General features: G+C 52.9%; 1 protein-coding gene across 2 annotated transcripts in view; it reads right to left on the minus strand.

The window, feature by feature from the left end:
* Nucleotides 1–4248: 4248 nt before the first annotated feature.
* Nucleotides 4249–25483, minus strand: part of OLFML2A (olfactomedin like 2A) — a 28272-nt gene continuing 7037 nt past the window's right edge. For both annotated transcript variants that reach the window (XM_081151376.1, XM_081151377.1), the window contains exons 2-8: nucleotides 23523–23786; nucleotides 18426–18533; nucleotides 15383–15592; nucleotides 13309–13552; nucleotides 10905–11150; nucleotides 9217–9402; nucleotides 4249–7850 (exon numbers count right to left, since the gene is read on the minus strand). In XM_081151376.1, the coding sequence (XP_081007502.1) occupies nucleotides 7246–7850; nucleotides 9217–9402; nucleotides 10905–11150; nucleotides 13309–13552; nucleotides 15383–15592; nucleotides 18426–18533; nucleotides 23523–23759 (1836 nt within the window). In that variant the 5' untranslated portion in view covers nucleotides 23760–23786 and the 3' untranslated portion in view covers nucleotides 4249–7245. The remainder of the gene's footprint in view (nucleotides 7851–9216; nucleotides 9403–10904; nucleotides 11151–13308; nucleotides 13553–15382; nucleotides 15593–18425; nucleotides 18534–23522; nucleotides 23787–25483) is intronic.

Raw genomic sequence — 25483 nt, forward strand, 5'->3', positions numbered from 1 at the left:
GTTATGTGAATGTCCACGTTCTCAGGAAATATAGGGGGAAAGGAGGCATCATATCTGTAGCTTCCCCTCAAATGGTTTAGGAAAAAAAAAGATGCTCAGAGAGAATGGTGAAGGCAATGTCTCAAACTGGGAAAAATCGGCAAGCCTGGGGGAAGAGTACATGGGAATCCTTGGAGCTATTCTTGTAGCTTTTCTAGAACTTTGACATTACATCAACGGAAGAAGTTAAACAGAAGAAAGAAAGAAGAAAACCTGTTTGGATTCTTTTCTTTAAAGAAGCTATTTTCCCTCAAGGAACTCATTCAGATGGTTGCCTCCTCAGCAAGCCTAGACTCTTCCTCAGCGATTTCAGGAAAGACGCCAATCGTTTGGAATCAGACTGAGATTTCGTAATAAGATCTTTGTCCCCAGCCATGCAACGCAGGTTGTGCTTCTCGGCCACAACCCTTCCTCCAGGTTCATTGAGAACATCCAGTGCACACTTGCATTGTGCCGTATCCGAACTGCCAAGGCTCATCCCCGCACCTGGCCAGAGCAGGAGCTCAGGGCAGGAGTCTGTGAGACCCAAAGACTGAAACATCAAGGGAGCAGCAAGAGCTGGCTGGGACTGCGAGGCAATGTGGAGGGACAGGGACCCTCGGGCATGCCTGGGCCCTGGACAAAAAAGCTTTGCACACAGCAGTGTCTGGAAGCCTCCACCCCGTGTCTTGCTGACGAAGGGATTTGTCTTGGAATGAGCGATCCAGAGAGAGAGGAGGGAAAATTCCCCTTTGCAGGGGCAACTAGGGACTAATCCCATCAGCGTGGATAGGGGGTGAGCAGGATGACAGCTTTGCTAAACTGAACTTCAGGGTTCACTGGAAGTTTACCAGCTCCCTCCAGTTGGTTAAACTCACTCACCAAATGCAGTGAGGTCTCCGGGCTTCGCCTCAGATTTTGATCTGATCTTGTGAGTCCGGGCACAGGGTTTGCGGTTTGACTTTCCAAGCTGCCTCAAGTTCTCACATCTCGGTTCTTAAATGTCCTCAGGCCGATGAGGTTTGAGGTTGGGATGTTTGGAAGTAAGTGGCCAGGGATGAAACTGGGAGGGTAGGTAGAGGCTTTGAATGTCACCCCTGGGAGCGTGGTTTGATCCACAGAGCAATGGGAGGAGCCACGGGACAGTGATAGGTAAAGGAGTGAGATGGTCGGATTTTCATTTTCAGATTCACTCTAGCAGCTGCCCCTGAGGACCAGGGGGCGGAAAGGAGAAGAAAGGTAAGTGTGGAGGCTGTCACAGAAACCCAGGCAAAAACCAGAGTGAAGAGTATTGTTCAGACCTTGCCCTAAAATAGAAATGGCGAAATTTAGTATATGTTCCACCACCCAAACTTCTGATTCTCGTGGCAGACATTGCTAATCGCACAGTGTCTCTGTGGGCCTGGGGAGCAGCTCCAATGACAGCCACGACCAATCATCCGAGCAGGCACACTGGATAAGAGAAGTTTGCCCTCCTTGCTCTCTGTTACAGAAGGCCGGGGCAAGTCATCAGTTGTGAGGATATGCTTGGGTTTGCTGACAATTCACTTTGGGTCTGCCCCAGCCTGAGGCCCTGGGGGCTGGAATGAGGGTGATACCCTACATTGGTCTTTGAGGTCCCTGAAGTAAGGTCATTGTGCCTCGCCTGCTGTATGTTCCCACTTAGAGCATTTTCACATCCATTATCTCATTTCAACCTCACAACATTCCTGGAAGGTCAAGGTTGTCATCCCCATTTTACAGATGAGGAAACTGAGATCAGAGACTTCAAGTAGAGTGCCCAAGTTCCACAGGTGTCAGGTGGCAGAACCGGGACTCAAACTGAGGATCTGTGTGGCTCCAAAAGCCCTGGCTCCTTCCACAAGAGGCAGGGGCCGGCTGCCCCAGCTGCCCCAGCTGTTTGCACTTGTCAGGGCCTCGTGCAGAAAAGCCAGAACAGGTTGGGGCTGACGTCTTGGTAACAATGACTTGCCCTGTCAATAAAAATCCCTGGCTTAAAAAGACCTGGGAAACTTGACTTCTGAATCACCCTTATCTAATCCACTCCGTGCTGAGCCATGGAAAAGGGAAGCTCTGGCCCCTGGGTGGGGTTGGGGCTGGGGGGCTCGCTGAGGGGGTGCTGCACAGATGGTGAGGGGTGGAGGCCGCTAGTTGTTGAAGAGAATAAAGTTTCTGTCCTTGCACGGTTGGAATGAGGGCCCTGGAGCCAAGCAGCCAGGGCCCGGGCGGGGCCAGCCAACCTTTGGCACGTGAAATGCCACCCCGTGCTCATGGCAGATAATTCTCAGTAATAATTCATCCCCCGCAGGCGTGCATCCTGAAAGCCCTGTCTGTTCCTGCCTCATGGGGTCCCTGCTGGAATGTGGGGGGTCGAGGGACTGGCTCCAGATGTGGGCAGAGTTCAGACTGGGCTGGGTGAGCAGGGCAGTGTCTGGGCACTGCCTGGGGCAGAGGGAGCCTTTGTGCTCTGGGCTCTAGTATCCCCACCCCCACCCCCAGTGGCTCCACTGGGGAGAAGTTGCTGACACGCGCCCTTGCTCTCTCTGCTCCCTCTGCTGGGACAGCCCAGATAGAGGGTGCTTTCCTGGGTGCAGCCTGGCATCTGGCAAACCTACCCTAACCCCATCATGTCCGCGTGCTCCTTCTGAGCTGCAGGAGGGTGAGGGGCAGGAGATCTCAGCCTCGAATGCTTGGCAAAACCTCCTGGGCAGCTTTAAAAGCACTTTTTACTCCTTGCCCCCAGAATCTATGGTGCATTGGTCTGCGGTGGCCCCCCAGCATTGGCACCTTTTAAGACAAGCCCAGTGATTTTGGTGGTAGCCGAGGTTGAGAACCACTGGCATGATGTTTTGGGAGGCTAGCACTGCCGCTCAGCCACCACCAGCCATGTGACCCTGAACATGTGATATGGCAGTTGGTGCCTCACTTTCCCCATGTGTGAGATAGGAACAGCACAGTACCTATGCCGTGGGGTTCCTGGGAGGACTGAGTGAGGTAATGCCGTACAGACTTGGCACTGAGCTGGCACAGAGCACACACTCAGATGCGGTCGCACCTCAGGATAGTTCTTCCTGTTTCTTCCTGTCTCATTCCAGCCAAGGGGAGATTTTAGGGCTTGATGTCCCAGGGAGAAAGGTCCCCTTTGAGGACCATAGCGTTAGAGGTGACCAGAGGAGGCTGACACGGAGGCAGGTTGGGAGGTGCTGGTCCCTCCGTGGCTCTTGTGGCTCATGTGGCTCCAAGAGAATCCCACACTCCTTCGCAAGGCACGTGGAGCCCCTGTGGGTCCTGCGCTCTTGGAGCACCAAGAACACCATGTGGAGGTGGTAGCACCTGCTTGCCCAGCTCCCAGTGAGCTCTCAGGGGGAGGGATGAGGCCTGTTCGGGTCAGTGCCCTGTCGCCTGCACACGGGTGACAGTCCTGTTGGACAGTCCACAGTGCATGACATGGATCTGCCAGGAGAGCTGGACGGTTTTCTGAGCAGGGCGTTAACTGGTCACAACAGAGGCAGCAGGTGCCGCTCCCTGGGCGCCCACTGCGCCAGGCCATCCCGCTAGGTTTACCCGATCGCGCCGATATTGCCATTGCTCTTTCTGGCAGGTGATACCGTCAGCCAGGTTGGTAAGGGTGAGGGATAACTCCTCCCGGTCCCCAAGCCCAATGAACTCTGCACCTCTGGCTCTGTCGGCCACTGAGCTGGGGCACAGAGCTGCACGCCGGTCACGTCCAGGGCTGAGAGGATTGTCGTCAGAACAGAAAGGCCGCAGCTGGCTTTGCTGAGCGAGGCCCTGGTTGCAGACCAGGGTGCAGTGTTTAGGCAGGTATTTCCCCCTGAAGGCGAAGGTGATGCTCAAGGCTCTCTCCCCTAGGCCATGCTGCTCTTTTTTCCAGGAAAGCATTTCTTTCTCTTCTTATCTCTCCCCCAGGGAGGGAGTGTAAATGCCACCCCTCTCTACAGCTCACAGGAGAAGGTGGGGCTGCAGGGCAGTGTCCCAACACCTTGGGAATGGCTCGCTTCTCCTCTGCACCTTCTCTTCTGCACCGGGAAGGGCCAAGTTTTCATCCTGACGTGGATTCTTCTCCCCTAGTTTATTTTTCAGATCAGTTTCCAGCAACACTAGAGTGAGAAGGCCAAGTCTCATAACAAACTAAATATTTTAAAGAGCTTATTAAATGCCTGTGTTATGATAATGATGTAGACCATAACATTTAGTCATGACTTTCAAATCAAGCTTTTGATCATGTATTTATTTAGGTATATGCAACCTTGCTGCAAAAAAGGTATTGTGGCAACTTACAAAAACAGATAAAATACAATCGAATAAAAATATAGACATTAGGCTAAAGTAAAAGCAGGAAGCTAGAACGAAGCCAGAGTCCAGTGGGAGACTCAGTACGATTGTTAAAAATAATCACAAATTTTACTTTGAGCTTCCCAGGGGTCAAAGCAAAACAGAAAACATGACTGGTTACAAGATTCCTAACAAGAGTTAGTTTAGGGCTTTGGTATAAACCCAATTGCCTTAGAATTTTCTTTCCTCTGTTAATTTATACACAACTTTGTTCCAAATGTAATTGGAGGGGGTTACTCCTTGGCTTGGCATTCAAGACTCTTTACAAGCTGAACCCAACCTTCTTCTTGGGTTTCATGTGTGGATGTAGTCTGTGGCCTGGTCACACTGAATAAAAGCATTGGCCACATTTTTGAAGCTGCTGCTAGAGTGGCACAGTTAGCAAAGAAAATGTACTGACCAGCCTTGAAACCCTGACTCTGCCACAGACTAAGCTGCTCTATGACCTTGGGTAAGTCCCTTCACCTCAGTTTCCTCATCTGTAAAATGGGCACATTCAGAGTATACCTTCTATTGTCGTGAAGATGCAAGAACATGCACATGGCATGCTTAGCACACTGTTGATGCTCAATGAAGATGGTTTATTACCTGATTTTGAAACCTGGCCCTCCACTTAGCTGCCGACATAACAAGTGACTTAACTTCTCTGGCCTGCAGTGTGACTATCTGTAAAATGAGGAGAATAACTATTCTTACCACATAAGCCACATACAAGGGCCTGAAAACAGAAGGGGCTCAGTGAGTACTTAGAGGCTGCAGCCAGAATCACCTCTCCAGACAACAATTTTGCTTGTCCTTTAATTTTTCAAAATTAATCCATTCTCACTTTCCCTTTTCTCAGATTAATGGAGAAAGAGGAGCCTGAACACTTCTCACATGGTTGGGCTGTGATATCATAAAAGACACAGTCTTGTAAAACCCACACCCTGGGTCAAGGGAAACGCAGCCCCCTGAAGAGCCTGTGAGTGGAGCCGGATGGCTGGGTGGGGGAGGCTGGATGCGTCCACCACTATGAGTCAGGCCTTGCTCGGCTGGGCGCCATCATTCCCCTTTATGTCAGGGGTGAGTTACAGCTTAAACAAAACAACATCACCTGACAGTGTCTGATGATACAAAATCACCTGATGATACAAAGAAATGTATTCTGCACAAAATGCATTTCCCTACACTCTTAGGTATGCAGCTAGATTTCCTAACATGACAACTGGGTGTTCAAATATACAGATATCCAGGAGCTGGCATGAACCAGAGCGAGGGGAGCAGGGTCTGGGGGTGTAGGGATCAGCAGTAAATACCCTTCAGAGGTGTTGGGACGGCTTGGGTGCTGGGTAGCCTATCGCTTTCCCAGGCAGAGCTGCTTCTATGTCAGGAGAGTAAAAGATGTAGACAAAGACCTTCTGGAAGGAAACTGGCTATATCCTGTCCCCAGTGTGGCCCTGAACCACTCTCTAAACCTTTCTGGGCCTACTTCTTTGGTGAAACAGGGAGTTGGACTGGACAATGTCTTCCCAGCTCTAAAAAAAATTTTCCAAAGCAGATGAGGGGCAGGCTTGAAGGTCTTGTTGCCTGAATCTGAGGCTCACGGAGCCATCAGCAGTACCAGGTGGGGTGACCCACCGGTGCTGCGTCAGCCCCAAGTCCTGGGCTCTGGGCGGCCTGGCACCAGTATCTCTGAAGCCAGGAGAAGGGCTCTGGCTGTTCCCTGCAACCAGAAGGTCCGATGCCTCCCCTGGACCTGATTGCTTTGATCTCAGCCTTCCCTAGCCCCCGAGACTGCTGGGCCATCCCACAAAATGACCAGGTCAGGACTGACAAAGAAGAGGGTCTAGGGTTTCGCTCATGGCTGACCTGGAGGTATCCCTGAGTGCATATATGTTGTAGCTTGAAATGCCCAGCGTGAAAGGACAGGGTAGACCCCAGGCCCAAAGGCTCTGGGAGGGACTGGGGAGCAGTCCCATGGCCTGGGTATGTGGCCAAAGACAGCTCTTGTGGGTGGAGAGGGAGCCTCTGGGCCTGGCCCAGCTCCCCGCCCTGGTAGAGTCGCTGCTGGCAGGCAGCTGCCTGCAGCCTTCTCAGCTGTTGTTGCAGAAACAAATGACAGCACTGATGAAGAAGAGAAAATAGAATTGAGTATGAAGGGAGGGGGGACTTGGAACAGGGGGCTGGTATTTCTTCTTGGGGTGTGGTTTCTGCTCAGTGGATGGGTGACCATGTTGGTTTGGAATGTGGTTGGACAGCGGGTGGGGTAGGGTGGGAGGGCTGGCCAAAGCCAAGGAGCGAGGACATTAGCCCAGGGGCCCAAAATCTAGGGCCACCAACAGCTCAGCCAGAACGGGGACCTATGGTGGCACACAGAGCCTGGCCTCCACCCAACATTGGTGCAGTGGTTCCAAAGGCCTCTGGTTTTCAGAAGCCCTGGGAAGGGAGGCAGAGGTGCCAGAACGTGAGAAATTAGGAGAGAGGGGAGAGGGCTAGACGTAGGGGACAGCATGGTCAGGTGTCATCTGTAAAATAAGGCTGTTGTGACCGCAGGGCCTGCCTGATCCAAACTGAGGCTATTTAGGCAAGGGATGTTGTCTCTCTGAGCCTCAGTGTCTTCACCTGTTAAATGGGCTTAACTATCTCTACCTCCAAGGGTGCTGTTGGGAGAATGAAGTGGGTTAGTGCACGTGAGGCTCTTGGCACAGTGCTCGCAAGTGGAAGCGATGATTGTTCCACCGGGAGCTAAGGCGGCTTTACACTGGCTGCGCGGTCTCCCAGCACCTAGCCCGGCCGGTGCCCAATAAATATTTGCTGCTGGAGCTCCTCGCAGAGGTCGCTACGGAGAGCCCCCGTGCCCGCTGCCACTCGTCTCCGGTGAGTGCAGGTCCCCACTCAGACCACGAAGTGGAGGGTGTAGGTGAGCTGGTGGCCGTTGTCCCAGGCGTACAGCACCCGCTCCCTGGGGTTGTAGTCGACCTGGGTGGTGTAGGCGTGCTCGTTGAGGAAGGGCAGCTGCGGGCGCGCGTCGGTGCCCGTGTGCGTGTCGAAGGCGTAGGCCACCTGGCCGTCCCGCTGGTTGTAGGTGTCCACGGCGTACAGGATGCCGCACACGAGGAAGCAGTTCCCGTAGGAGCCCCGCCGCAGCCGCGTCTTCCACGTGGTCTCCCGGTGCACCGAGAGGTCGCCGGGGTCCAGGCGGCTCAGCACGATCACCTCGGGCTGGGCCCCGTCGCTCTCGTCCACCGCGGGGTAGATGACCCACAGTCCGCTCTCGTCCACCGCGAAGTCGATGTCCGAGTGGCCGCGCCACTTCCAGGGCGTGGTGTCCTCGTACACGGCGTCGGGCAGCAGCGCCCAGGAGGCCACGAAGCGCTGGCGCAGGTCGTACTTGATGATGTTCTTGGTGAAGGCGCGGTTGTAGTAGAAGGCGCCCCGGTACACCACGTGGCCCGTGCCGATCCAGTTGTAGGGCAGCTTGTACATGTTGCTCCAGCGGCCTGTGTGTGTAGGGCACGTGGTCACACCGGGGCCTCCGGGCAACCCTCGGCCCACCCAGGGACGGGGAGGCCGCCCAGGGCTTCGGAGTGGCCCAGCGAGCCACGGATGCTGAGTGTGCTACGGGCCCGGAGCTGGGCCAGTCGTCCATCCCAGCAGTCCCATAAAGGAAGGACTTCTAGTGTCCCGTTTGCTCAGAGCTCAGGGTCACCCAGTTATGGAGCGGCACAGCCAGGACTTAGAAACAGGCTGGAGCCGGCCTCTGTGCTTTGTCTCATGCTGTTCCTTCTGTCTGGACTGCCAGTCCCATCCTATCTTCCTGAGGAATGCCTCCTTATCTTTCAGAGCCTTGGGCCAATGTTACCTCCTCCAGGAAGCCTTCTCTGACCTCCTCAGCTTGAGTGAGGGCCTCTCCTCTGGCCTCCCATAACCCATTGTCTTGGCACCTTTCACTGGCTTTCTCCAAGCCAGCCTGTGCACCCCTCGACACAGGGACAAGGTCAATTTTATTTGGCAGAGGAAGAACTTCAGCTATTCTAGGTGGTACCCTGTGACACCACAACTCTCAGGGTAAATCCAAACTCTTTCATGTGAGACCCAAGGCCCGCCTCAGCCACTCTCTCATTATATTCCCTGCACCTCCCTTCTATGCCACCACGCTTCCTCTGATTACCAAGCCTTTGCACACACTGGGCCTTCTGCCTAGAATGCCTTTCCCTCTCCTTTCTGCTCTTCCTCCAGGGCTCAGCTCAGCCATCACCTCCTCTGGGAAGTCTTCCCTGATCTCCAGGCAGGGTTCCCACAGGCCCCTGAGCTCTCCCTCTAATACTATACTCAAATTCTTTTTTTAAGACTCTGCCTCCCACTTAAGACTGTGCAATTCGGGAGCGTGGGTCACGTCTAAATGACCCCTTCCCCCAACCATGCCCCAGATCTGATAACCAAAATTCTGTCTTTCTCTGCCCAGACCTGCAGCTCCTCTAAGGCCTGGGGCCCTGCTCACCTGTAAAACAGGGTGATAACCCCCACCTCCTGGATTATAAAGATAACATGCGCTGACTCACACAGGGTGATTGGCATATAATAAGCACTAGTGGAAACTCTAAGTATTGTTTCCCTTGACAGGGAATTACACTCATGAGGGCAGGGCCATGTCCATCTTGTTTGCTGGGGCAGCTCCTGGCACGGTGCCAGCACAAGGGTGTGCCCCCAGACTCCCCTCCTTGGGGTGGCTGACCATTCAGAGCAGCCCAGGCTGGGGAAGTCTGGACCACAGGAAACCAAAAGGCAAGGAGGGCTAAGTCTCCATGGGGGACTCTCCCCAGGCCACCCACACCCTGCCCCGCCCCTGTCTCCAGGGTCCCCGACCTTGCTTGAAGTTTTCCAGGTTGCGGAACTCCACCAGGCTGTTTCCATAGTAGTAGTTGGTGACGTAGATCCTGTCATCCTGCGAGGCGGGGTCCTTCATCCAGGCTCCCTCGTGGCGCCCGTAGCTATGGTGCCTCACAGGAGGGTCCACGGTCCGGAGGGTGCCCTCACAGCTGGCCTCTCTGCCTACGGGGAGCAAGGGGTGCAGCATTTGGTACTCAGACCCACAGGCCCCGAGTCAGAGCAACAGTCCGGGGAACACTATCTGATCTAACTTAAATCCTTCCTGATGTTTTGTTCAAAGCCTTTTTTCTTCCCTCATGATCAAAGCAATGTCTGATCATTGTAAAAAAAAAACACACCCCAAACAAGAAACCACCATGGCACATTTAGAAAGGGAGAAAATAAAAATCATCCAAAGAAATTTTCCAGCATGTTGCATTCCCTTCCTTTTCTTTACATGCACAGTCATGCAGACATACTTTTAAAAAATGTGGTTCTGTCCAGCCGGCGTGGCTCAGTGGTTGAGCATCGACCCATGAACCAGGAGGTCACAGTTCGATTCCCAGTCAGGGCACATGCCCAAGTTGCCGGCTCGATCCCCAGTGTAGGGCATGCAGGAGGCAGCTGATCAATGACTCTCTCATCATTGATGTTTCTATCTCATCATTGATGTTTCTATCTCTCTCTTCCTCTCCCTTCCTCTATCTGAAATCAATAAAACACACACACACACACATATTAAGAACCCATTAAAAATCAACTGTGGTTCTTCTGAATATAGTTTCATGTTTCCTGTTTTTTCCTCCCACTGAGCAATTTCTCACATCATTAAATGGCCTTTTTTTTTTTTTTTTTAATATATCTTTATTGATTCCAGAGAGAGGAAAGGAGAGGGAGGGAGAGATAGAAACATCAATGATGAGAGAGTCATTGTTTGAGCCCGCAACCCGGGCATGTGCCCTGATCAGGAATCGAACCCCGATCGCCTGGATCCTAGGTCAAAGCTCAACCGCTGAGCCACACCCTGCCGGGCTAAATGGCCTTTTAATGATGTTATTTCATGGTTCTACCAGGCCACCTAACAGCTGTGCCCTAGAATTTATTAAACCAGATCCCTCAATGTTAGAGCTTTAGATTATGTCCAGTTTTCTGACAGTAGAATTAGGTTGCAAGGAAACCAGTTTAGCGGCAGCTGTTGTCCGAATTGCCAATGGACCCTTAGGAAAGATTCCTAAAAACGGTGCGTGCTGGGACCAAGGATGGCTTGCCATCTCGGGTAGCCAAGATGCCCTTCAGAAGGAGGGGCTTGATGATTTCATGAGGAGGATTTCTACCAAAAGGCACAAGCCAAAAACCACACATATGGACCTAAAAACAGAGCCAAAGACTGGACAGAGGAAATAAAGAAGTGAAAATAGTTGGATTTGATGGTGAGATTCTGGGTGACTTTTTAAGAAGAATTTGCTGAAAATACTACCTGTTTCACTGTAAATGTTGTCAAGCTTTTTCTGCACGGGATCATAGTAAACATTTTAGGTTTTCCAGGCCACATACTTTTATCCCATTTTCTTCTTTTGTTTACAACCCTTTAAAAATGTAAAAACAGCTGGAGAGCTGTAGAAAAACAGGTTGCAGGCTGGTCTTGGCCCATGGAGCAGTTTGCTGACCCCGTGAGGCTTACTCACCTTGCCTGGGGACTTCTGGGTGTGAAGGCAGCTCGGTGGGCAGCAGACTGGAGATGGGAGTGGGGGTGGGGGTGGGGGTGGGGGTGGCAGCTGGCTTCGAGGGGGTGGTGCCAGGGGCCAAGTCTGCTCCCTCGGAGGCCCTGGGCCCAGCCTCCTCATGCTCTGCAGAGTTGGGCTCCTCCGGTGGCCTGCCCTCCTCCCTGGGCGACAGCTGCTCCAGCCAGGAAGTGCCCTTGAGGGCGTTGTCTGTGGAGAGAAGACCCTGAGCTCACATCCTAGCAGCACCTGCTGCTCCCCGGGCTCCTCCCCAGGCCAGCTGGCCCCCAGTTCTGGGGCCCTGAGGAGCGGACAGGGGAGGCCTGGGGAGTGAAAGGCCTGGAAAAGTGGGCTTCGTGGTCAACACACCGGCTCGGAGGCCCCAGCTGAGTAGCCTCAGCTTCCCCTTCTGTGACGGGAGAGGCACGATGCCTACCACGTTAGGCTGTTGTGCTGATTAGAGGAATATGTACACATTTGCACACATTCTACCAAATACGAGACCTTTTTCCCTGCCAAGCGTCAAACACGTTGTACCAATTATTTCATTTCCTAGATTCAATTCCAGGAGGCAGAAAGCCATCTCCAGACTTTCTCCCAGTCCTGCCCCCTGGAACCCACCCTCTAGTTTCTTTTACCTAGTATATGACATTTCCAGCAGGGAGGGGCAATGGCAGCCAGCTTCCCGTCACCTTCCGGACCCCAGGTCTCTGTTTTGCTCTGTTCCCTCATTCATTTCCTATCTCTCACCTCTCGGCTTCCTCAGCACCCCCACCCCCCACCCCTGCTGGCAAGGGCTTTGCTCACAGGAAGACTTTTTCAGTGTCTGCAGAACCTGGTTTGGAGTCTTCTGGGTCATCCCTGACCTGCACTATTCTCTGGGATGGGTGGATAGGGTCTGAGTAGGGAAGGCAGAAAGACTCAATGCCATGCAGAAGGGGACAAAGACCCCTCGACTCTGGGGACAGAGCTGTGAAGGGGTCTAAGGCAGGCTCTGCAGCCTGCTGACCTGGGTTCCGGTCCCAACAACTCACTGCGAGACCTGGAGCAGGTCACTTCACCTCTGAGATTGGTTCCTCACCTGGGTCAAGGGCGACACTGGGTGAGAGTACTCAGAAAACTGATGCCCGGGGTGAAGGAATGGCCCTGTTGGTGCTGCAATGGAGTGGCCCCAGGGGGTGACTCCAGGATAGTGACCTGATTTCTTCTTGTCCTCACCCAGCTGGGCTTCCTTTTTGCACAAAGGTTTACCCACATCCCACTGTTGGGGAAGCCCCTGGAGTTTCTTGGAAATGGGGGCACACCATCTAGTTGAGGGCCTCCTGGGGCCTGGCTTGGGCAGCCTGCCAGGGCAGGGGCTTGTTCCCACAGGCCTCGCTGGCAGTCAGATGCCTGCAGCTGTTTTTGGTCAGTGTCCCAGCCAGGGGTCAGAGGCTCTGTGCCAGGGCCAAGCTGAGCTGGCAGGATTTAGGGCCAGGAGCTGGCACCAGGGGCTGGGGGAAGAGGCCCCTGAACCCAAGAATGAGGGAGCTCTTGAAGGAGACAGGTGGCTCACAGTTCCACCTCCTAGCCCCTTTGGACATGGGCTGGGCAGAGGGCCTCACTGGAGGAGGTGGTCAGCAGGACCCTGGAAAGGGGAGCAGGCTTGGGATGTTCTCAGGGACATCAGAGGAGAGCAGGCTTCTGCAGAGAGTCTCAGAGGAAGAGTCAGGAGTCACACCAGTGGGGATGGCCCAGAAATTTGGGTACTCTTGGAACTTTAGTTTCTTGTTTCTCAGTTAATTACTTTGTTGTCCTTTACTGTGACCCTGCAAGGGGCTGCAGGAAAAATATAGGTGTCTGTGGGCTCTCCTTTGGGGAGATAAGAAGTGGGAGGTGCTGGAAAGGCCATCCATTCCAAGTCCAGTCTGGAAACATGAGGTGCCCCAAAGGGCCCATGTCACTTTTCAGAACCCTAGCCTGGCTGTGGCTCCTGTGTTCTCTCGCTCCACCTGTGGCAGCTGCCTGGTCATGGGTATGGTTTTTCCCACTAGTCTGGGAGGTCTGTATTAGGCAGACTCTCTGGGCGATACAGCAAGTACACAGTAGATCTTTAGCAAATTGAATGAAGGAGGAAAAGTCCAGTGAGGGTGGAGATGGCTGTGAATACTGGAAAGGAACTGAGTGGCCCATTGTGTTGATTATATCATTTCATCCCCAACAACCCCACAAGGGGATATTATCCCACTGTGTGCATGAGCAAAGGGCACCAAGTGGAGCTGAAATCTGGGCTGTAGAAAAGGCCCTGGATCCCTGTGGGAGATCCCTGGGCTGTGGCCATCCATCAGCAAGCCCCCGCTTCCCAAGATTCCAACCCCCTCCAACTCACCAGCCTCGGTCACCTCCTTGCTGCCCGCCTTGTAGTAGGTGATGCCTCGGATCACCGCCTGTTGCTGGGCCAGGGCCCGGGGCTTGGCTGTGGGCTGGGGGAACCGGCCCTGGCCGCTGTCCTTCCTCAGCTTCTCCACCTTCAGCAGCTTCTCCTTAGGTGGTTTGGGGAGGGCCCTGTCTACAAAGCTCTTCTGCACGCTGCTGTATTTGTTGTGGTCTTTGCCTTTCCCTCCAGCTGTATCCTGGGAGAGAAGGGAAATCTCAGACTTGGGGGCTGGTAGAAGGGATGTTGTGGGAGGCGTCATGGAGGCTCAGCATGTCGGGGCTGGAAGTGGTCGTGTTGGTCTAGGCCAGACATCCCAGGTGCTCATAAAGTGACAGCTTTCCTCCCATAGTGGCTACATCCATGACTGGGGTGTGCCTCAGTTTCCCCACTCAGCTCTCTAGCTCCCCTGCAGCCTTGAAGGCCAGCCTGATTGGCTAGATTCCTGTCGCATTTCCTAACTCCTCTACACTCCCCGAAGGGGGATGACTATAATGGGCAGCTACCTCCCCAGGGAGCTGACCACTAGGTCAGCTTCTTATCTGTCTCTCTCACTCGTTGGTCTTTGTTTATAGGCAGAGGAAAGGTTCTCAGGCCCCTAGACAAGTGGCCATCTCATCCCAGTGTGCTTGGAATTTTCCCAGTTTTAGCACTGAAAGTCTTGCATCCGGGGAACCCGTCAGTCCTGGGCTGACTGGCACAACTGGGATGGGTGGTCACTGAGGCACTGCCTGTAGGGCATGCAGTTTCTAACATTTTGTTAATTTTGTTATTTTCACTTCTTTTTAAATGCCTTGGTGCTGGCTTGGCACAAGAACACAGGGCCTGTGACATCAACCATTGTTAGGCAGAGTCTCCGGGAGATACAGCAAGTACAGTATCTAGACCTCCCATGATTCATTCTCGCCTGTGGAACTGGCAGGCGAACAAGCAGAAAGCCAGCGCCGGGCCAAGCTCCAGGCTTCCTCCATGCGCTACCAGCATCTAGGTGGTCCCAGCTGCAGATGAAAATGGCCCCATCATCACAACGTCAGCACGGGAAGCCGAGGGGTAGCATGAGGGGCATGGGCTCGGCAGACGCACACGACCCGTTCTGGTCCCAGCGCAGACACCCGCTCCCTGCGGCCCACATTTCCTTATCTGCCAGGTGGGCGACGCTCATCCCTCCTCACAGGTGGTTATGGGATGAACTGAGCTAAAGTCTGTGAGGAAATCAGGTTCAAAGCAGGATTCTACAGCATCAGCTCCCTTCATCTGCCCCTCACCAAAAACAAGGCCAATGTGAGTGGCGAGGGTTGTGTCCCGCAGGCAGGTGACTGGCCTAAGGGGCATGAATGGGGCTGAAATCTAGTCTTACGCTATCTGCCAAGCCACACACCCTGGTGAGTGTCGACTAAAGGAAGGAGCCTTTGTATAATCTGTCCGCTCAAAGAGGGCTACTCTTTCTAATGTATCTGCCCAGAGGGAGAGCCCTTTCTGCAGTGTGTCTGCCTGGAGGAGGGCCTGTGTCAAATTTGCACAAAGGTGTTACATGTCAAGTGTGGCTGTGCCTGGTGACAAAGCCTTTGCTCACTTTGTACTCTCTGAGCTTGAACATGAAATGTCACGGGATTGCTGCAGGAGTCCCCAAGGCAATGCCCATCTACCCCTGAGCAGGCTTGACCCAGCCAGGGGCCCAGCCACAGCAGGGGAGGCTAGAAGTGGTTCCCTGCAGCAGACCTGGTCTCCCAGGGCCAGGCAGGGAGGGTCATCTCTATGACCTTGTCCCCACTAGTTTGGAAATGGGAATGAGAATTCTGCCCAACGCTTGGCTCGGGGAACAGACCCCCGGGCTGGATCCTCACGCCTGCTCCCGGCTCGCCTTGCTGATTGTGCTCACTGAACAGCAGGCACCCTCTGCACCCCGCCCTGCCATGGATTCTCTAGCTGTGCCAGCCCTCAGCCCCAGACCCCACGCAGCTGGCCCTCAGGGCCGAGGTGCTGGCACACTGTGCTCCCAGGCCCACCCGTAATCAGGGCCATGTCTCACCTGCACCTTGCTGCCGGGCCCGGGGGCTGGGGCGGCAGCGGGGGCTGCGGCCGAGTCCTTCTGCAGCAGCTGCAGGCCCAGGCTGGAGAGCTCCTTCTTGATGCTCATCATGATGGCCGACTGGTTCTCGTAGTGCTTCAGCTGCTCGCCGAAGTGGCGCACGCTCTCCCTCATCACCGCATTCTCTCGGCTCAGGTTGGCCTTGATGCTCTGCGGGGCGCACCGGAGGTCTCTCCAGCCTCCCCTGACAGCCTCCCAGCCCTCATCCCGGGGCCCCCGCCATAGGGCTTTGCTGCCCACGCCTTGAGCAGGGACAGCACCAGCGAGCGTGGCCGGAATAAAGCACGCTGCTAAAAGACCCTGTAGTTATTTTGCATTTAAAAAGTGAATGAATGAAAAAAACAGATAAAATATGTCCACAGTACTAAATTAAAAAGATACCAACGGGGGTAAAAAGTGTTTTCCTCCCACTCCTGTTTCTCGGCCAGTTGCCATGGATGGCCTTTTGATTCCTAACACTGCGCTTTTTCCCTTGAGCCGCCCTCGAGAGCGCTCCCAGGTCTGTGTGCTCGGTCCCCGCCGTTCCTTTCCCGGCTGCACGCTCTGCCAGCGTAGGGACTGGCCCTAATGTATTCGGCCAGTCCCCAGGAATTCGCCATTTAAGTTGCTACCAACCCTTTGCTACTTTAAAATTGCCTTTTAATTTCACACACAATCCATAAATACCTTCTTTTAATAAAATGCTCAACCAATGAAACTCTTTGGGGTTTTGCGACGGGTGAGACTCTGATCCCTCCTGGTCCCTGAGTCTCCAACTTCTCTCCAGGGTGATGCTGGCTCCTCCCACAGCACTGAGCCCCACTTTTACTCCTAGGTTTCTGCTCCTGCCCCCCTGTCTCCCCCTTGCTGGGGACCTGCCTGGCTTTAGCAGCCCCCAACTACCCCCTCATGGCCCTTGGTTCTAAATTCTTCTGGAAACAGGACTGCTTGGAATGGCCATGTTTCTCTCTATGGATCCCCCAAGCCAGGGATCCCTGTCACTGGGCTGTTGCCCAGGCTGACCCTGTCCACTGGACAGGACTCAGGAAAGCTGGGTGGCCTGGTATCAGCGCCAGGTCCCTAAAGCCCCAGCAGGTCTAGGGTATGTGTGGAATTCCTTTGTCTACTTCTCAGCTGAAGCAGGAGAAACTACAATCAGATGCGGGAAGCACCTCTTTGCTGTGCAGCCCTAGAGCATCAAAATTATGAGTTCAGAATCTCATTGACAGAAATTTTCACAGAGGAGAAGATAACCTACCAGTGACTTATGTCTAGTCAGCCCTGGGTGTGAACAGATTCAGGGACCGAGAGGCAGCAGGCAGGAGTCAGACAGAGCTGGGTTCGAATCCTTGCTCTCTACTACCTGGCTGAGTAGCTTTAAGCTAGTGACTTTACCTCTCTGTGCCTGTTTCCTTGCCTGTTAAATGAAGATCTTTATCACAGTAACAACTAAATATCAGGGTGATGATCAGAAACACTAAGAACAAGAAAGTAAGTTCTAAACTAGATCACAGGGAAGACAGAAGTCAAACTGTGTAAGGCGAGTTTCTCAACCTCAGCGCTGCTGACATCTGTCAGACAGCTGTGTTTGGTGGGGGGCCGTCCCGTGCATTAATTATAGGATGTTTAGCAGCATCCTGGCACCTACCCAACTAGAAGCCAATAGCATCCACCACCCACCTCCCCCAAACTGTGACAACCAAAAATGTCTCCAGATATTGCCAGCTGTCCCCTGGGGATCAAAATGGCCCCTGGTTGAGAACCTCTGTTGAAAGGGAAGGGCAGAGGGAGCCAGCTCCTCCCGAGTCAGGCTGTTCTCTCCACCTCCTCCCAGGTTAGCAAAAAAACCTTTTTTCTTCTTCATAGAATTATCATTTAGTGAACAGAAGCAAAGCACAGATAATGCAAAACAGAAAAATAATAAAAAAAAATTTCTTTGCGGCTGTGGAAATCATTCTGATTCGTTCCGGGGCCAGCAGACTTACCCTCCAGAGTGTCTGGCTCACAGTTATGTGAAGTGAGTTAATTTCCTTAGATTACAAGAGGGAAAGTCAAAGGATAACTGTAGAGCTGGCAAGAGGATAGCCTGGCATGTACTAAGTGCACAGGAAACACTGATGCCTGGAAGAAATTCAATCCTTATTACCTTTCTCCCCTGCTGGCATGGGCCTGGCACATAGTAGATACTCACCAGATACTTTCTGAATAATTAAAGCCACTGTGACCCCAACCTTGGGGTTAGTGAAGAGTTAATCTCCCACCCAGGGGCACAGGATGCCCAGGTGCCCCCTCCCTCTGGAAAGGAAGCTGGGAAAGGAAGCCTCCACGCCCCACTCCTGGCAGCTGCACATCCCCAGGCTTCCAGCAGAGGCCGGATGCAGGAAACAGGCGGAGGCCAGGCGATGCCAGCAGAGATGCAAACCTTGAACCTGCAGCCTGGAACCCTATGCTCACCCAGCACTGTCCCTATCCTGGGGGGGGGGGGCAGTCCTACCTGCCTGCCCAGCCCTCCAGCACAGTTGCTCTGACCAGGAGAAGACACTCAGTACCTCTGGTACCGACAGTACCTCTGTCTCTGGTAGGTGCCCCGAGCATGGCCCGCCCATGGGTTCAGCTAGTCACTGTGCCATCACCATGATGCACCACCTCAGGGGGGCACCACTCACGTGGCATTTATGTGAATGATTGTGCACTGTGTGGGTCCTGGTCTTGGTGAACTGAGGGCAACTGCAAGATTCAGCCCCCACCACACCCCTTCATACAAACAGCAGATTCCTCAGTTTCTCTACCCAGCCTTCCAGCTTCCTGAAGGCCCTTGAGCCTGTCAGACCTCCTCCCCACAGTCTGGACCCTGTGGCCTGCCTCTCCCTCTTCCAGCTCTCTGCTGGAGTCCAGCTTTCAACAGCCACCAGGGGAAAGACAGAACTGCCTGGGCCCCTTCTGGCACCACCCTTTGCCCCCAGCACTGTGCCAGCCTGGTCTCTGGCTCGAGCCCTGCCCTTACCTCTTCCAACGTGTCCATCTGGGAGGCTACCTTTTGGACGTAGGCATGCACTCTCATCAGGTCCATGCTGTACAAGGTGCCCTCCAGGAGATCCACCATGGACTGCAGCTGCCCAGGGAAGGAAGCGGGTTAGGGAAAGGGCAGAGAACAGGGTCTGGCATGAAGGGTGCAAGGAATCACACTGCAGTGCAGAACCCCAGAACCCCGGAGTGTCAGAATGGCCGGCATGAGCCCTCAGCACCCACTAGATCTGGCCTGCTAATAATCACGAGAAAACAGCAGATTCCATCTTTTGAGCACTTAGCATGTAGCAGACACTAGGGGCTTTCATGAGCTATGTCACTTAATCCTCACAACACCCCACGCGGTATGTAGTGGCAGGCTCCAACCGTACCCCTGGGATTCAGTCTACTTTCTTGTGCCCAGGCCTGGCTTCCATGTGCCTCCCTGTACTGACCTGCATCTGTGACTCTCTTCAAAGGACTACTTGGCCCCCAGAGTGTCTGGGAGCATATGTCCTCCTGGGCCAGCCCGTGGGCAATGTCTGACCGGTATGAGCATCTAAGAGCCAGCTCCCTAGTCCCAGTGGGACAACCGAGCTGAGCTGTCATTCATATTCCAGCATCCCCTGGGGCTGAGACCACAGCCCTACTGGGCTTCCTTCCCTTCCTGCACCCCCGCCCCCATCTCCCACTTTGCTACCAGTCTCTCCTGGGAGCACTTCCATTAAAATCACCTGCACACGGATCACTCGCCTCAGGGTCTGCTTCTAGGGACCCAAGCACAGACAGGGTCTGGGCACCTTTTATATTCATCGTACAGATTGGGAAGCAGCAACTCAGAGAGGTGAAGTGACTGCCCCACGCCGCCCAGGTGCTCAATGATGGAGCCAGGAGCAGAACCCAGCTTGGAAAAACCCAAACCTCTTTCCTAACATGCTTTACTGCTCCTATTTGGTATTCAGGTGGGGAAACTGAGGACAAGAAAGAAGGGGGGGCTTGCACAACACATCAGTAACAGATGCTGGGTCTCCCTTGCCCAGCCCAGGGCTCTTCTCTATAGCTGCCCTTCCTCTTCCCCTTCCCCGTCACACCTCATCAGGACATGACATTTCCCTCCATATGGCAAGGATGCCAGCAACAGTGTCAGGGACACCTTGGCACAAGGGGCTGCTGGGAAATCTGCTTCTCCTGGCTTCTCGGGCAGGGCAGCTCCTCCAGCACACCCTCCAGCACGGCCCCACTCCCAGCCCTGCAGCACTTCTCAGGGCTGCCAGCGCTCCTGTCTGGCCGTGTCCCACTGTTCCCAAAACAGTTTTATTCCCACTCTCCCAGGGGTGTTTACGCCGTTTTAAGCCAGAGAGCTTTTCTCTGAGTAGATTTGGATCTCTAAAACAGAAAAAGGGGGCAAGGACTCTGATGGAAGCAGGAGTAGGGCTCTGAGTCCTTCCTGCTCCCCTACTACCTTGATCAGGCTGTGAAGTTGCATGGTACCTGGAGGGCTTGGAGGAGCACAAGTTGAGAACCATGCACATAGATTCTCCTGTGCCTCAGCTTCCTTCTCTGTGAAATGGGGCAACAGGGTTGTGAGAAGTGATGTCTGGACAGGGCTCAGCACAGAGTGAGCACAAGCAAGGGCTTCATGAATATCAGCAATAATGACTCCTGACCAGGGGTCTAAATGGGAACCTTCCAGGTTCACTCTGCTGGCTTCATGGCCAACTAAATTGGCTTCTCAAAGCTCAGCTATGACCATGAGTCTTTCCCCTACTGGACAGCTTCCTGCAGCTCCCCAGTGCCCACGTGCGGCTTGTCATCTCCTGAGCCTGGCGTTTGCACCCTCCCTGATCTGCCCCTGCTACCCTCTTCAGCCTCAGCAAGTGTTTATTCTGGGCCAGGCACTAAGGACAGTGATGAACAAGACAGACATGAGGCTTCATGGTCTTTCACAGGCTGGCAAGGAATGCAGAGAGTCACCGAGAGGTGCCCGGGTCGGGAACACAGACGGTAACACACAGGTGCCCAGATCATTCACAACAAGGCGTGACCCTGTCTGGGAGCGGGTACAGATTAGTCAAGTCTGCGAGGGAAGAAGTTTATTTAGTTTGAGCTGAGTGCTGAGGAAGCGAAGGTGGCAGGAGAAAGGCATTCCAGCCAAGGGAACAGCTTGTGCCAAGAGCTGAAGGTGGGAAGAACCATGGTGTGTTTGAGCTGTGCTACTCCAAGTGTGTTCTGCGGACCAGCGCCGGTCCAAACTGCTCCTTCCTAGTCTGTGTTACAACGATTATAAAAAGTGAGAGAGCTTTTATAGACTTGACAGCACTTGGCAGAGCAATTTTATATCTGTTGATTCTTAATAATCAAACATTGGACTTGTATTGTGTGCGTCTGTTTTTGTTTCATTTTTCTAAGAATTCGTTTGTAGAGGATTTTACGAAAATATTGGTTCTTGATAGATTTTTTTAAAACAATTGCTTTTTCATCATAGATAGTTTGAGAAACCTTGTGTTAGAGACACCGACAGATGGCTCGTGGAGCTGAAGCAGAGAGGGGGTAGGGAGGCATCCTGTGCCACACACACTCCATTTGGTCTTACCCAGAATGCCCTTGTTTCTGCTCTGCCTGAGGGACTCCTACACATCCTTCAAAGCCCAGTTCTGATGCTCCCTCCTCCTCTTGGTTCCCACGGTGCCTGGGACATTCCCAACCCAGCACCAATCACACTGTCATTATTGGGGTCAGGAGTTGTGTCCCCACAAGACTGGGGATTCCTCAAGGGTGGGGCTATGTCTGGTTTGTGTTCAAGGGAAGGGTGTGAGGAGGTGAGAGGTATACTCCTGCAGCCAACCTCCCCCAAGAAAGGGGAAATGGAACTCCCTCACTCCTACGCAGAATCAAGCAACTAAGGCCAAATCACAGCTGGATTTCTTAGCTTGAGGAGAAGGGATGGGTAGGGACAAGGGTCAGGTATAAGGCAAGTGTACCCTATCCCCCTCCCTCATGGCCTTCCTCTAACCTCCTCTCCTGGGGGCTGCCCACAGAGAGCCTCCTGCTGAGGGAGGGAGAGCCAAGCCAAATAGTAGAGGCCTCAGCCCTGTGTCATACTTCCCCTGCCCCCTTCTCCTCTTGGGGATCTCTGGGTACCCCTCAGGTACCTGCCTCTGTTCCTAGGGTGTCAATGAGGCAGAATATCTTCTCTTCCTCCTACAACCCCACCTGCTGTCAATACCACCCCCCCCACTCCAGTCCTATAAAGCCAACTGAACCCCCCCATGGCTGCTGTGCACCAGGGACCCCTTCCCATGGGCAAGAGGGCACAGCAGAGAATTCCTGAGCTCAAATCTTAGTGCTGCCAACTTCTTTCTGTGTGATCGTAGGCAAGTCACAATCCTTCTCCGGGCCTCAGATTCCTCCACAAGTAAAGTTGGGACCATAAGTTCCCTCTCCTAAGGGTTGTGGTAAGGAATAAATTAGCCAGCTTTTATTAAAAGGTTTTGAGTATCCTCTTGTCCAGTAGTTTGAGAAGTAATTTAGTTATTGAGAAGTGGACTGAGCAGAAGTTGGATTTGTTGCTGTAACTAAAGCCTGACCTATGACTTCAGTCCCTGGAGTCTGCAGGGCCCCAGCGAGGCCCCAAGGAGACAGTGTGGTCCAGGGACTGCCAAGTTGTTAAGAGGCCACTTAGCCTAAAATTCAACACCTCCCCTCCAACTTTGAGAGTGTTGGTATCCATTTAGTTAAATTAAATAAAACTAAAGTTAAATTTAAAGAAAACACTTTTAGCCAAATGTTGGGAGACCATTCTTTATGGGTCTCTTGCTTTCTTCATGTCTTGCATGCAGAAGCACTGACTGTCTTTGTTCCAGGCCATCGTGTCGTACAGTGAACAGCCTTGGAACAGAGATAGTGTTTCCTTCTGGAGCAGGGAAGGCATGCTCCGAATGCATTATAAAAGATTTGGATCCCCTAAATTGGGACATCTCTTCTGAAAAACACCCCACTGTGTGTGCAGGTGTCACCTGGCCCTCACTGCATCACCCTGTGGGAATTGGAGTGGGAGAACCAGGGCAAGAAAATGTAGAAACTCGGGCTGCTCTGAGTGATAACGTCCTTGTGTCTTCCGCCAGCATCTGTGAAACTGGCAGGCTAACTTGTTAGCTTACAAGTAGGTAACAGCTCAGTCAACCTCACAATTCTTGACACCCACATGTTTGGAAGAAATTTTAAAAGAAAAAGTACTCTCAAAAGCACCAAATTATCTGGTCCATTGCAAAAAGGAAGACAAGAGAGTACTGTGGTTTAGAACACGTGCTTTGGACCCAGCAGGACCTGGGTTCAAATTCCAGCCCCACCAGGCACTGAGCTGAGCATGGTATGAATGGCGCAAAGGTGCCTGGCTGGCTGTGGGAACTGATCCCACCTGCACATGCCTGTCCCCACCATGGGTCCTGGTGGTGGGTCTTGTCATGGCCTGTACTGTGTCCCCCAGAGCTGGTGCTTCTTTCTAATCTGCCTTTGGCGTGGGGCGGGGATGGTGTGAGTGCAAAACTCACATCCAGTATGCTACAGACTTAAGGCTACACGTCATTATGTGAGAGCTTGGGCCAGTGACCTAACCTCTTCAAACCCCCATTTGTCTTTTCCTGCCTATAGAGTGAGAACAAAGATCCCATATTCCACAGGATGATTTAAGAATTTAGAGGAATAATCTGTAAAACGAGCTTAGCGCAACATCTGGCGTGCAGGCGGCACTTGACTATGGGAAGTATTATTACTAATTAAAAACAATAAAATGTCACAAAATTTAAAATGCCACGTAGGGGTGCCGAGAGATGAATTGGTTTGGGTAAAACACAGAAACACTGGACTACACGGTAAGCGGCTACATACTCAGGTAAACCGGCCCAAGGATGCTGCCTCCATCCCTTACTGGCCCAATGGCCTTGGGCAAGAAGCGGCTTCCCTTCAGGGGGCCTCTGTTTCCTCACCTGTGAAATGGGATAACAGCAGGTGCCTGGGCGCCGCGGGCTTTTCCAGGCCACGCTAGGCTCTCATCCAGGCGGCGATCCCGTCCCCACCACCAGCCCAGAAAGTGTACCTTGAGGAGCTCGGGCGCCTGCTTCTTGAGTTTCTCCAGCTTCCACTCGCTCTCGCAGGGGTTGAGCGAGGAGGGCGGCGCGGTGCAGGAGCAGCGGCAGTCGGAGCCCGAGCTCAGCGTCTCCACCGTGTAGACGTCCTCCCCGCGCGCGCGCCCGCCCCGCACGCGCCCGCACGCCGCCTGGCTCAGCGGCCGCACGATGCACTTGCAGCGGCAGTCGGAGCCCTCCGAGGTCATCCGCACTTGGTCCACGTCGCCAAACACCTGCGGGAGGGGCTCGGGTGAGCCACAGGCCAGGGCTCCGGGGAGGGGAAGAGAAGAGGGGGGGCAGGGGGGAGCGGAATCCAGCCCCCCACCCCCTACCCTGCCTTTGCGAAGGCGGTTGGAGGTGGCTGCGAAGCTAGCAGCCCTGATGAGGAAATTAGAGGTGTTATAATCATTCTAATTAAAATGGTAACTGATTAAAATATTCTATGGAAACCAAAGAATTGAAGACAGGTATTCAAACAAAGGCTCGTGCAGGCATGTTCAGGGCAGCACCAGTCACAACAGCCACAAGGTGGAAACAATGCAAATGTCCACCAGCTGACGAAAGGGTAAGCAAAAATGAGGTGCATCCATACAATGGAATAGTATTTAGCCATAAAAAAGAATAAAGTACTGGTACATGCTACAACATGAATGAGCCTTGGAAACACGATGCTAAATAAGAGTAGCGGACACAAAAGGCTATGTACTGGGTGATCCCATTTATATTAATATCCAGAATAGGCAAATCCAGAGAGACAGAAAGCAGACTCGTGGTTGCCAGGACTTAGCGGGAGGGGGAAGTGGGGAGTGACTGCTTAATGGGTACGAGGTTTCCTTTGGGGGTGAAGAAAATGTTCTGGAACTAAGTACTGGTGGTGGCTGGACAACACTGTGTGCAGTGCCACTGAACTGTATACTTTAAAATGGTAAATTTCATGTTATGTGTATTTTACTGGAATAGTAAAAAATATGGAGACCTTTCACTGGGCACTTACTACATCCCCGTTTTCATGTGCACCACACCCTTTAACAGTGCCTGTGTACAGGAGGGTACTGTTACCTCCGAAGTCTTTACCACGGCCTTCAAGGCCTACATGAGGTGACACCCATCCCTCAACCCCTCCTCTTGCCACCTTTTCCTTCACCCACTCCAGCCTCAGGGGGTTTACAGATGTGGTGCCTTCATCGTGAAACCCTTATCTTCCTGATATTTCTTTGGCTTATTCCCTCAAATCACTTACATATCACCTCCTCCAAGAAGCCTTCCCTGACCACCCACCTCCCATTACTCTCTGTCCCCTTACCTAGTGGCTTTTTTTAATTGCACCTATTACCATCTGAAATATTATATTTGTGTTTGCTTATTTTTTTTTTATTTTTGGCTCTTCTACTCTACTGAAGGCACAATTAGAGGCAGGGACTTTGTCTAGTTCCCTCGTGTATCCCCAGAACAGTGCCTGCCTGTCCTGTAGTAGGAGCTCTGTAAATATCTGTTGGATAAATAGGCCTGCATTTTGTAGACACACGAGAGCTCAGGGCTAAGAGCATGGTGTCTGGAGCCTGGGTTAGAAACTATGAGTTTGTGGGCAACTCAACCTTTCTGTACTTCTGTTTCCTCATTTGTAAAATGGGCTTCTGTCTTGTGAGGTTGTTGTGAAGATTAAATGAGCTAATATCGGTAAAGAACAGAGCCTAGCACATAGTGAGTGCGTCTTAAGTGTGAGTCTTTATTAATACAGCTAAAGACACAGAGGCTCAGAGAGGTGAAGTTACATGTCCCAGGTCACACAACTTTGACTGGGAAGATCTGGCTGCAGATCTGACTCTGGATCGAAATTACTGGTTTATGCTGTTTCCATAGATCTGTTCCTCCACACTCTGTGTGACCTTCAACAGGTTATACAACCTTTCTGAGCCTCATTCCCTCAGTG

This window comes from Miniopterus schreibersii (assembly GCF_964146895.1).
Source record: "Miniopterus schreibersii genome assembly, chromosome: 11".
Taxonomy (NCBI): Eukaryota; Metazoa; Chordata; class Mammalia; order Chiroptera; family Miniopteridae; genus Miniopterus; species Miniopterus schreibersii.